This window comes from Muscardinus avellanarius (genome assembly GCF_963383645.1).
Source record: "Muscardinus avellanarius genome assembly, chromosome: 5".
Lineage (NCBI taxonomy): Eukaryota > Metazoa > Chordata > Mammalia > Rodentia > Gliridae > Muscardinus > Muscardinus avellanarius.
The window spans coordinates 136735782-136749027 of NC_137790.1; the positions used below are offsets into that span (position 1 = coordinate 136735782).

The window sequence follows — 13246 nt, forward strand, 5'->3', positions numbered from 1 at the left end:
TTAATTGTACTGTGTGTGGCCGCTTTTCTGATTTTCAAGCACAGCGTACTGGTTGTCTAGCTGAAGTTTAAGGGCCTGGTTTTTTGAAACCTCATCCCTACCTCTATTTTTGTGTCTTACTACTTCAAAGCTCTTCTCCATTTCTTTATCCCTAAGGGAAAAGAAATGTAATCAGTAAATATTTCCTCTTCACTAGGGGTTTCTGAAAATAGTCTTCCTTGAACTTAAAAAAAAAAAAAGCCACCCTTTAGAAGATTCTTGGGGAAGGACAAGAGAAACTGGCTTATAAAATCCTTATCAAACCATTTTAAGGCTTCAATTAAACAGAACATAACACTGCACTGAGCTCTATGGTCCCATCTTCTGCTCAGTCTGAACTGCAAACCTACGCTGGCACCAACTGAAGACGGCTGAGGGCTGCGCGGCCTCCGGGGCACTCCCGGCTCCTCCTCGCCCCCGGGGAGCCGCCGGCGCTGAGGGCACGCGTCCCTGCCTCCAGGCAGGCACGCTTTGTAGGACAGAGCAGAAGGCAAGTCCGAGTGGAGGTGTAAGCTCAAGCCAGCCGTGCTCGCAGAGGTGAAAACGCTGGGGTTTACTTTAAAAGCCACCCAAAAAAATCCATCTGATGTCATTTACACATTTCTTCCCATTGTTTACTTTTAAAAATTCATGTCCCTAAATAAGATGCAGATGTGCCACAGGTGGTCATTTGACTCCAGGTAGCATCATTTTAAGTACCTGCTGAGATAAGATTATTTTAATATTAGATTTAAAGATGACAACATCTCCCATCTGCTCATGGTCACCAATGAGCAAGCACTGCTCGTACTTTTCCAGATCCTAGGTAATGAAGAACACAGGCCAACTCAAGGTGACCGTCCTGCTGCAGCTGCCCCGAGGGCGGGCCCGCCTCCAGGCCCAGCCCCGCGCCCCACAGTGCAGGAGGCAGGACTTACTTCCGACTGTCTGCGTGCTTGGCAGTGGACTGCAGGGACGGGAACTGTGCGTCGCTGTATATTTCTGGTGGTCCTTGCGGTGTTCTCCTCGTTGTGGTTAACCTGGCTCCGGGAGGCCTATACACTCCACCAGTCATAGCCGGTTCAGGAGTTTCTGTAACTAGTATTTTGTCAAGAGTTTAGAAAAATTACTCAAACGTTCAGTATTTTACTAAATCATTCCTGTACTTCAATCATTTAACAATTATGGAATAAAGCAATCCCTGGTATGGAAAGGGTCCCTGGATCACACAACAGAGTAAATGTGAAGTTCTTTCTAGGGTAGCCAAGCATAATGGCGCACACTTAAAACGCTAGCAGTTGGGAGGCCAAGACAGGACTGTAGGTTTGCGGCCAGCCTCAGCAAGTTAGTGGGATCACCTTAACTGGTTTCAGGGCTGGGGGTGTAGCCCCTGGGTTCCAGCCCCAGTACCAACACACACACACACACACACACACACACACACACACACACACACTTCTAGGGTACTGGGCACAACTCTGTTAACTCTACATAATCCAGTTGTTTATCCTTGTTACTGGAAATGAGAAGGAAATCTGCTGGGCTTGAAAGACAGCCTCTTGCAGAGTATGACTATTTTAGCTGGGCATGGTAGTACTTGGGAGGCCAATACAGGAAGAGGATTGCAGGTTCAAGGCCAGAAATTACACTGGCTGGAGGGGGGGTGGGGGGTTTAGCTCAGAGGTAGAATGCCCCTGGGTTCCATCTCTAGTACTGCAAAAAAAAGTCTTTAAAAGAAATACATACAGCCGGGCGTGGTGGCGCACACTTGTAATCCCCGTGCTTGGGAGGCTAGACAGGAGGATCACACAGGTTCGAACCCAGCCTCAACTACTGAGCGAGGCTCTCAGCAACTTAGTGAGACCCTGTTTCCAAATAAAATATAAAATAGGTCTGGGAGTATATAGCCCGGAGGTAGAAAGCCTCTGGGTTCCACCCTAGTACCACCCAAAAAGAAATACATACCTCCCTTTCCCAGGAATGGAAAGGAACTCCATTCCTTTCAGCTGATTTAGTTGAGAGGAGAACACACGCACGCACACACACACACCACACACGCGCGCACGCACGAGACAATCTGAAACTGAGAGTAGGTTACCGGTTACTGGAGCAGGAGGCGCTTGTACTGGCGCCGTTTTGTTCCAGGGACCTGAAGACTTTTCTACACCGCTGCCTCCTCCACCTTCTTCCCAGTTATCGCCTGGATCTTCTCTCTTTTCGTTATCATCTTCTTCCTTTTCACTATTGGAAAAGCAAACAAGTGAATCCAAGGGCCACTAGGAAAACCGTGCAAATCTTCAAAGCCTGCCTGGCTGCCTGCTTAAGGAGGCGTGGACTGGGTGGCAGGGCGCGCACTCGGCAGACTCCAGGCCCCGCAGGCCAAGCACAGGCTGCAGCGTCAGGGCTGCGGCTACGAGCGACCGTCCTGCCTGCAGTGGGAGCACAGCAGAGACAGAACAGTGCGGGCGAGGACGAGTGCACAAGGCCCAGGACCTCTGCAGAAGGGCCAGGCGGGCGTACTGATTTTTGGTGCTGGGATCCAACCTTTGAGCATTCTACCTCTGAGCTAGGCCCCAGACCTATTTTATTTTTTACTTTGAAATAGAGTTTATGCTGCTAACTGAAGGCCTAAGTTGCTGAGGTTGGCCTCAAACCTATAATCCGGTGTTTCAGTCTCCCAAGTACTAGGATTATGAGCGTGCCACTGCGCCAGCAATGTAAATTTGTTTTAAAAAACACTAGGCAAAGCCGGGCATGGTGGCTCACGCTTATAATCCCAGCTCTTGGGAGGCCGAGACAGGAGGACCACACAGGTTCGAAGCCAGCCTCAGCTACTTAGTGAGGCTCTCAGCAACTTAGTGAGACCCTGTTTCCAAATAAAGTACAAAACATAGATCTGGGAGTATAGCCTGAAGATAGAAAGCCTCTAGGTTCTATCCCCAGTACCACCAATAAGTAAATAAATAAATAAAAATAAAATACACTAGGTAGCCGGGTGTGGTGGTTCCCGCTTACAATCCCATAATTTGGGAGGCTGAGAAGGAGGATCACAGTTCACGAACAGCTAAGCTATTTAGGCCCTTTGCAACTCAAAACATGAGATCTTGTTTCAAAATAAAGACTAAAAAATAGGGCTGGGGGAATATCCCAGAGTAGAAGGCCCTGGGCCCACCCCAGGGGCACACACACAGTGGCTCTGACGCGCGTCTCCCCACACCACCGCCTAAACACATGGACACGGTGGTGGGAAGGGAACGTCCCTAGGCCACGCAGAGACCAGCTGGGGATTCAACACGGTGTGAGTGCTTGCCCGGGCTCAACCGACGACACACCCCTAGAGCACAGTGGGTCTCAGGTGGTCTAAAGTATAACAAACGTCCTCACTTGGGCAAAGATCGCCTTGGAGTACTTAAAGCTCTGCCGATGAGGACAACAGAGTAACGCGGGTCACGGCAGGGAGCCTTCCAGCGTGGAGTCTGAGTCCAGAGCTACCAACAGACTTCTTGGCATCTAGCTGGTACAACAAGGTAGTGCACAGGTGCAAAAGCAAGCAAGGAGAAAGAAGGGGAGCAGAACACAATCCTCCTGCCTTACATACTCAGACTTCCACCTGAGTGCAAGTGAGGCTTCATTACTTTTAAGGTTAAGCTTTTGAATAAAAAAGATGTATATATATTTATTTTTTGTGGTACTGAGTGGAACCAGGGCTTTCTACCTCCGGGCTATACTCCCACACCCATTTTATGCTTTATTTGGAAACAGGGTCTCAGTAGCTGAGGCTGGCTTTGAACCTGTGCGATCCTCCTGTCTCAGCCTCCCAAGCGCGGGGATTACAAGCGTGAGCCACCACGTCCAGCTGTAATTTTCATTTAACAAAAAACATGCTTTATTTTTTTGGTGGTGGGACTTCCCCATGCTAGGCAAGAATTCTACCACTGAGGCACATTCCCGCCCCCTTCTTAATGTCTTTTTCTGTGTGTGGTACAGAGGATTGAACCCAGAGGCATCTATCTCTACCCCTGACTTACATTCGCAGCCCTGTTTTTTATCCTTTATTTTGAAACAAGGCCTAAAGTTTGGGAAGGCCTAAAGAGCTGAGGCTGGCCGCGAATCTGCAATCCTCCTCCTCCTGTCTTTCTCAGACTCCTAAGTACTAGGATTACAGGCCTATGCTACCAGGCCTGGCTTGTTTTTTAATTTTGAAGCAGGCCCTTGCTAAGGTGCCATGCCAATTCTTAATCCTCCTGCCCCGGCCTCCTGAATAGCCGGGATTAGAAATGTGCCTCACTCCCAGCTGAAAACATGTTCTTTTTAAGTGGACTTCCCAAACTGGATTAACAGTATAAGCCTCCTTCCCTTAGGCAGCTTATTAAATCTGATGAAAGATTAGGTAAAAGATGAAGGTCATAATTTATCTCAGAGTCTAACAATGGTATTCAAACATAACAAGTATCCCCAAAAGGTATTTCCTGTAAAATCTACATTTTTTGTCTTTTGCAGTACTAGGGATAGGACCCAGGGGATTTCTACTTCCGAGCTACACCCCCTGCCCTATTCTTTATTTTGAAACGGTGCCACTGAGTTGCAGAGGGCCTCACTAAGTAGCTGAGGCTGTCCGTGAACCGATCCTCTGGTCTCAGCCTCCCGAAAGCTGGGATTACAAGCGTGCGCCACTGCGCCCAGCTCCCCAGCCCTGTTTTTTATTCTTGATTTTGAAACAATCTCGCAAAGAGTGAAAGGGTGCTACTTACCAACCACAAACCAGCGGCGAGTGCCACCGCACCACACCAGGCTACACAGACTGGCAAAGACCCCCAGGCCTCATGGCACTTTCCCAGGTTGAGGCACTGCAGCTCAGTGCTCACAGGCACCCTGAAACTGCCTGCTGCACAATGACCCAAAGCACGTATATTATACTCTAAAATATTAGATTTCCTCCTTGCCGGGCGTGGTGGCGCACGCTTATAATCCCCGCACTTGGGAGGCAGAGACAGGAGGATCGCGCAGGTTCGAAGCCAGCCGCACGCGGTGGCTTAGGAGACCCTGTTTCCAAATAAAAATGTAAAAATAGGTCTGGGAGTGTAGCCCGGAGGTAGAAGGGCTTCCAGGAACCCCAGTACCACCAAATAAATAAATAAATAAATAAATAAATAAATAAATAAATAAATAGATTTCCTCTTTAACATTTGATGAAAAATATCAAAATTACTAGTTTGCATTAATTGTATTTGAATGAAAAGCAAAAACCTTTAGCCTTGCCAGTGGGATGGCACAGGTCTATAATCCCAGTATGGGGGGAGGCTAAGACAGGAGGATTTCAGGTTTGTGGCCGGCCTCGGCAACTTAAGACCCTGTGTGAAAATAAAAAATGGGGCTGGAGGTGTAGCTTGGAGGTAGAATAACGTGCCTGGATTCCATCCCCAGTAACACACACTGTAAATATACAGAGTCTCAGCTGGACATGGTGGTGCAGGCATAACCCCGGTACTTGGGAGGCTAAGATAGGAGGATTGCAGGTTTGAGGCCAGCCTCAGCAAGTAGTGAGACTCAGCAACCTAGCAAGACCCTGTTTCCAAATAAATAAAATCAGGCTAGAGGTGTAGCTCGAAGTTTCGGTAGAGTGCCTCTGGATGCAATCCTCAGTACCACACACACAAGATCTTCTCATTTGCTAACTTTATACTTTAAATACTACAATGTAAATACGTCTTCCCAATACTTATTGTTTTTTTTTTTTCAATACTGGGGACAGAACCCAGGGGCATTCTACCTTGAGCTACACCCCCAGCCCTATTTTTTTTTAATTTGGAAACAGGTCTCACTAAGTTGCGGAGGGCCTCAGTAAGTAGCTGAGGCTGGCTTCGAACCTGCGATCCTCTGTCTCGGCCTCTCAAGTACTGGGATCTCAAGCGTGCGCCACCACGCTGGGCTTCCAATACTGCCTTAAACACGTGAGTCCGTAAGGCTTACTGGTGGTAAGAGGAAGATGCGGCCAGACTCCACAACAGCAACACTTCCTGAACAGTCCCCGCCAGGCAGCAGCCACGCGGTGCACAGGGCCACGCGCAGAGGCAGCCGCCAGCCCGCCCGCCAGCCAGCCGGGGCTCCCTGCAGCCGCTGCCTCATCCCCTCGTCACAGCTTTCACACAGGACACATTTCCTCTACTTTCAGATTTAAAAAATCAATTTTCCTTAGTTGAGTTTCACTGGTAGAATGCTTATAGGACAGAACATTCTTAGCGCCTCACCTCACCGGCCATGAACATTTCTGCGCCCTAACTCCCTTCCAAACACTAGGGGGAGGCAGCTGGCCTCGGCCGTCCATCTCCACAGGTTTGTACCCACCACTGTAAAGCGGGAGATAAAAACACATCTAACAGCAACCATGCGTGGCAACACGCGCTTGTAGTCCCAGCATTTGGGAGGCTGAGACAGGAGGATCATGGTTCAAGGACAGCCTCAGCTACTACTTGGTAAGGCCCTTTGCAACTCCGCGAGACCCTGTTTCAAAAGAAAAAAGAAAAAACAAGGCTGAGGCTGCAGCATGGAGGAATGTCTGTGAATTCCACCCCCAGGATCGCAAGAAAACAGAAAAGCCCACATCTAACAGGTCCCTGCATAGAGGTGCACACTTGCAACCCCAGTGCTTGGGGGCTGAGCCAGGAGGAGCCCATGTTCAGGACCAGCCTCAGCAACTCTGCCCCTGTTTCAAATAAAAGAATAAATAGGACTGGCGCTGCAGCTCAGAGGTGGAATGAACTTGGATTCTATCCCCAGTGCAACAACAACAAAAATACTTGGAAGGAGAAAGGAGGATCAAAGGTTCAAGGCCAGCCTCAGCAATTAAGCAAGGCCCAGTTTCCAGACAATTATGATAGGGCTGGAGACGTAGCTCAGGTTTAATGATTCTGGTTTCAATCCCCAATAACACCAAAAAAGAAGTCTAATGACATGCCTGGCCTTAAACTCTGAAATGTCACTACATTTCATCCAGAGAATCTCCCCCAAACCCCTCCTAGAACAGTAGTGTCTCTCCTCGGGGTCCCCACAGCACCTGGAACATCTCTTTGATGTTTGTCTTTTTGGTAGTGGGGATTGAACCCAGGGGCGCACGAGTGGGTGTAAGTGCATTACCACTGAGCTACAGTCCCAGCCTTTAATATTCTTATAACCCCAGACCTAGTACAGTGCCTGGCACACTACAATCACATAAATACTTAGGCGTGGTGGTGGACTCATGTAATCCCCGCACTTGGGATGCTGAGACAGGAGGATCACACAGGTTCGAAACCAGCCTCAGCAGCTTAGTGAGGCTCAAAAAAAAAAAAAAAAAGGACTAAAAGGACTGGGGTTGGTTTTAGTTTGAAGGTAGAACTCACCTAAGTGCAGTACCAGCAAACCCCACACACAGAAAAAATGAATACAATGACTCAAGCTTGGATTATGTACAACTAGGTTTATGGATGTGAGTTTCTCAAGAAGGTTCCTAGAGAATCACTGTAAGCCCAGAACTCAACCCTTTATTGAAACATAACACATGTCTAACACTTTGTAACCTCAAGAAGCCCTACTACTAGCTGAGGTAAGAGGATCAAGTTCTAGGCCAGCCTCAACAAAACCTCAATAAAAACATAAAAAGGGCTGGAGTGTAGCCCAACGGTTCAATCCCCAGTCTCCCCACCACCAAAGGACAATAAGAACTCTCTCCCCAAATACATCTGCGATGAAGAGGCCTGCAGAACCTGCAATGAACTCAGCCAAGCTCAAGTCCCAGGTCCAAGACTCCCTCTCAAGAACGGTCTTAGTGACCTATTAGACCTCTTCGTTCTCAGTTAAATAGTCCTACTACTTAACTCTTGAGCTGGTTAACAAGCATGAGCTAGAGCCTTAGCTGGCGAGATTGTCCATACTCAAGTTTTCTCCCCTTTCAAATGTGCACGAATCCTGAATAAAGGACCATGCTCATCTACACCACCATTGGTGTTAAGAACCCTGAAGACCATATACACATATCTACGGCTAACCCTAACTTGGTGGAAGGGAAAAAGATCAAGCAAACGTGCCAAAGAGTGGATCTGAGTGGAAAAGACTGTACTTCACTATTCTTGCAACTTTCTTGAGGTTTATAATTTTCCAAAGCAAAAAGAACATTTAAGCCAATAGGCTGAAAAGCTCCAGATAGCTTGTCAGCTTCCAAAGTTTCCTTGGCCCTGGCCTCGGCCTCAGCAGCAGGCGGAGTGCGGTGGGCTGGAGGCTTTAGGAAGCACCGCCCACCAGAACCAGGAAGGGCCGCAAACCCTTCCCTTCACCAGCTTCTCCCCACACAGACCAGGCACAGGAGGGACGCACTGCAGCCCTCCACCCCATCCAACACCCAGAGGGATCGATTGCTACTTGTTTAGTTATCCAAACACCATGTTGGCAGCAGATAATTTTCTTCTTTCATGTATTCCGTAGACTGACTCACCAAGAGTCTAATTCTAGCACCTGGTCACCAATAGGCCTCTAGCACCCATCCTTATCAAATCCTTTTTATTTATTTATGCAATACTAGGGATTGAACCCAAGGGCTTTCTACCGTAGAGCTACACCCTCAGCCTGATTTTTTGTTCTTTATTTTGAAACAGGGTCTAAGTTTAGAGGGCCTCACTAAGTAGCTGAGGCTGTTTTCGAACCATGATCCTCTGGTCTCAGCCTCCCAAGTACTGGGATTACAAGCATCCAGCTCTCAAATGCTACTTTTGTAAACCAGGTATTTTTGTGATTAAACAGTAGAAATCCCTGAGAGTAAAGTCATTCTAACTGTCCTAGAAATAGAAGATGATTAATAGCAGCCAAGGCCCTCATACATCTAGATACTTTATAAGCATTCTGTTCAAAGAAATCCTCTGGAGCACAGCTGCTGTTGCAGGACCGGGGAGGGTGACAGGAAGTTTGCAGGTTCAAGGTGAGCCCCAGCAACTTGGCAAGACCTTGCTCCAAAATAAGAAGTAAAGCTGGGTGTAGCAGCACACAGCCGTGATCCCAGTACTTAGGAGGCTGAGCAGGAGGCGCGCAGGTTCGGGGACAGCCTTAGCAAATCAGTGAGGCTCTCAGTAACCCAGAGAGACGGCTACTTGTTTCCAAATAAAAAATAAAATAGGGCTAGGGGGTGTGGCTGAGAGGAGGCGGCCTGAGTTCAACCTCCAGTTAAAAAAGAAAAAGGTGCTGCTGCTTGCCCAGGAGACCAGAATGACCAAATGCTGGCCTCATCATTCACGCCTAAGAAAATCTGCAGTCAGAAATGTAAAGGCAGGTCAAGAGCCTAACTCTCCTACACGAGAACCAGACCTCACCTCCCTCCAGCACTTTGCAGGTCAATCCAGGAGAAAGGAAAAACAGGAACGGCAATGAACTTCGCCTCTTCGGAACCTCTAAAACATGAAGGAAGCCAACAGTGGTTGGAGTGGAGCTCCAGCCTGGCCTAATCCCGGGCAATCTTAAGAACGCAGAAGACACTTCCTAAAAGCTCCCCATGGCTAATCAGATTTCTCTTTGGCCGAAGTCACAAAATGATGGGGAAATCAATGGCTCGGCCGAACAGGCATTCAACAAGTATAAAAAATTAGTCCTGGCTTTTCAGTAAGTTCAAGGCTAAAATTATTACCATCTACAGGCCATAAGTTACTTTATTTATTTATTTTGGTGGTACTGGGGTGGAACCCAGGGGCTTTCTACCTCTGGGCTATACTCCCAGACCTATTTTATACTTTATTTGGAAAGAGGGTCTCACTAAGTTGCTGAGAGCCTCACTAAGTAGCTGAGGCCGGCTTCGAACCCGCGCGATCCTCCTGTCTCAGCCTCCCAAGCGCGGGGATTACAAGCACACGCCACCACGCCCGGCTCATAAGATACTTTTAAAAGAAAATACACCTTCCCCCCAAACCATATAGTCACCAGCACTGCGCACAAACTGCATGCTTGCAGCTAGCAGCTTTACTGAGATCATTTAATTTCTTTAACCTGGGAGTCAAGGATCTTTAAAACAATGGAACTATATATCACACCCCCCCTTACCATTTAACATAAACCCAAATCTACCTACCATAGGCTGGGCTTGATGAAATACAATTTCAGATTAACCAAACAATCGTTTTTAAAAATATTGTTTTCTTTTCTGTACTGGGATGGAACCAGGGGCATTCTATTTCCGAGCTACACCCTCAGTCGTATTTTTTTTTTTTTTTAGTCTTTTTCTTTTTTTGGGTGGTACTGGGGGTGGAACCCAGGGGCTTTATACCTCCGGGATATACTCCCAGATCTATTTTATATTTTATTTGGAAACGGTCTCACTAAGTTGCTGAGAGCCTCACTAAGTAGTTGAGGCTGGCTTCGAACCTGTGTGATCCTCCTGTCTCAGCTTCCCAAGCATGGGGATTACAAGCATGCGCCACCACGCCCGGCTAGTCTTTTTATTTTTTGAAACAGGGTCTGAGTTGCTAAGGGCCTCGCTAAGTAGCTGAGGTTGTCCGTGAACCACAATCCTCCACCTCCCAAATGCTAGGTTTACCAGCATGCACTACCGAGCTGAGCCCCTGTGCTTTATTAAAACTTAAACCAGGTGTGGTAGTGCACCCTTGTAAGCCCAATACTTTAGGAGGCTGAGACAGGGTAGCCTCAACAATGTAGCAAAACTCTCAGCAACCTAGTGAGACCCTGTTTCAAAACATAAAAAGGGTCTGAGGCATAGCCTGAATGAAGGGAGAATGCTCCTGGGCTCAATCCCCAGCAGCACACACAAAAATGCCAAAGCAAGCTTATACCATGACTCCATTCCTATAAAGTTCCAAAGCAAATTAATCTGTGGTACCAAGGATAACCCATGTGCTCATCCTTGGTGTTTAAGACATGAGAAGGGAGGCGGAGGGCCTTGTTCTACAAAAGTAATGTTCAGTGTCTTGACCTGGATTCTGAAATCAACACAGGTTGATTTCTCCATGTGAATACAAAACCTGTACTTCTCTGTACACATGCTATACTGCAATTACAAAACTATATATTAATTTGCCCACTGGGGAGGATCTGAAAAAGCACATTATTTTTGAGACAAAAAAACTAAGCTCTACCACCATTATTAAGAGTAAAAATTTTGAGCCAGGCACGGTGGCACATGCTTACAGTAATAGTAATCCCAGCATTTGGAAGTCTGAGACCGGAGGATGGAGGTTCATGGGTAGCCTCAGCTACTTAGTGAGGCCGTTTCAAAATAAATTAATAAAAAATAAGACTGAGGGTGCTCAGAGGTAGAATGCCCCTGGTTTCCACCCCCCAGTACTAGGGGGAAAAAAAGAGTAAAAATTTTGAAATGACAAAACTCACTAGTTGTCTCAAATAAAAAGGCCTAACCAGAACTGGAAGTAGGCAAGCTCTCCTAGGAGTTTGGAGCCAGCAGCTAATCTGATGAAAATTCAGGACTCCCTTCCTTCTAAAGAATAGACATAAACCCAAAAGGCTCCTACTAAGCACAGATGAAGCACAGGCTTCGTATGATGCTGCTCTGGGGCTAAAGGAAAACCAGACTAAAACCAAGCGTGGCGCTTGCGAGGCAGAGACAGGATCGGGGCCAGCCGTGCTGGCTTAAGAGACCTGGTTTCCAAAACAATATTTAAAAAAAAAAAAAAAAACGTGTCTGGGAGTGTAGCCCAGAGGTAGAAGGGTTTCCAGGAACCCCAATACCACCAAAAAAAGAAAAAAAGAAAATCCAGACTTGGGTCCAGTACCTCAACAGAACTCTTTAAACCCATCTGTAATCACATCCTACCTTATTTGCATCGCCTGAACTCTGAGTCCGCTGTAATCAACCTCTTTTTGTTCAAAATCTTTCCACTCATCTTCATCCTAGAGAAGAGAAGAAATATGTGATCAATCAAAGCTTTCTGCAAACATACAACGGAACAGATTATCAGCCTGTAGAAGGGGACCAAGTGGCTGGAATCTGAGGCAGGAACTGGTTTCCTGGCCCAAGCTGCTGCTGGGTCCCAAGGCCTGCCCAGACCTGCACCTTTACTGCCAGCGGGTGGGTTCCCCGAAGGGGCATCCTTAATTTTTTTTTTTTTTTTTTTTGACTGGGATTCAGCCCAGGGGAACAATTCTACAACTCTGGCGCTTCTTATTTTTATCTTTTTTTTTTTTTTTTTGGTCGTACTTGGGTTGGAACCCAGAGGCTTTTCTACTTCCGGGCTCTACTCCCAGACCTTTCTTATACTTTATTTGGCTTCGAACCTGTACGATCCTCCCGTCTCAGCCTCCCAAGCGCTGGGATTACACGCGTGCGCCACCACGCCCGGCTAGATTTTTATCTTGAAGCAGGCTCTCCCCGAGTCACGGGGGCTAGCTCGGGCCCGCAACCCTCCAGTCTCAGCCTCGCAAGTCCTGGGATCACAGGCGCGCGTCACCACGCCCGGGCAGAGCTGTTACTTCCAAGCAACTAGTTAGAAAGCCGGGGGGCGAGGCATCACTGGTAATTCCACGCCCACAATTTCTAGTTCAGCGCTCCCCTGCCTCTTCCCATTTTCTTCTGACCCCCACCCCACCCGGCCGGCTTCCAGACTCGGCCGCGGCGCAGCGGCACTTAACACACTGCAGAGGCAGGAAATAAATAGATAAATAGAGCTAAGGACGGCTCCACGCGGCCCCGCCGGCCGCCGCCGTCACGTGGCGCCCAGCTCACCTTGGCGGCGGCCTTGGCGGCGGCGCCGGCGCCCGCGGCCCCCGCGCCCGAGCCGCCGTCGCCCGGCCGGGGCCCCGCGCCCGCCGCGCCGCCGTCCCCCGGCCGGGGCCCCGCGCCCGGGCCGCCGCCCGCCGCGCCGCCGCTGCCGCCCGCCGCGCCCAGGGGCGCCGCCGCCCGGCTGCCGCGCTCCTTCTTCTTCTTCTTGTCCCTCTTGGCGAAGAAGTTGTCCAGGCTCCGCTCCTCCGTCTCGGCCATGGCCGCGGCCTCCGAGGCCCGGATGGGTGCGGCCGGCGGCGGGCGCGGGGCTCGAGGCGCGGGTCCGGTCGCCCGGGGCTGGGCGCCGCTCGGCGGCCGCGGGGGTCGAGCACGCGCGGGCCGAGCTCCGGCGAGAGCGCTCAGCCGGCGCCGACGCGTGCTGGGGCCGCGGCGCGCAGGCCCGACGGAGGGGAGAGGGACCGGGGAGGGGAGGGACGGGAGGAGGCAGGGCGGGCCTCCGCGAGAGAGGCCGCGCCGCGCCTG

At 49.2% G+C, this 13246-nt stretch overlaps 1 protein-coding gene across 1 annotated transcript; it reads right to left on the reverse strand.

Annotated features, from left to right (window-relative positions):
• CDV3 (CDV3 homolog) lies at positions 1-12982 on the reverse strand (the record flags this gene model as incomplete). The annotated part of the gene is made up of 5 exons (XM_080696332.1): positions 1-151; positions 957-1116; positions 2117-2259; positions 11819-11895; positions 12728-12982. The coding sequence occupies 5 exons, from the start codon at positions 12980-12982 to the stop codon at positions 1-3; spliced, it is 786 nt and encodes a 261-aa protein (XP_080552458.1).
• Between the last annotated feature and the right edge of the window lie 264 nt (positions 12983-13246).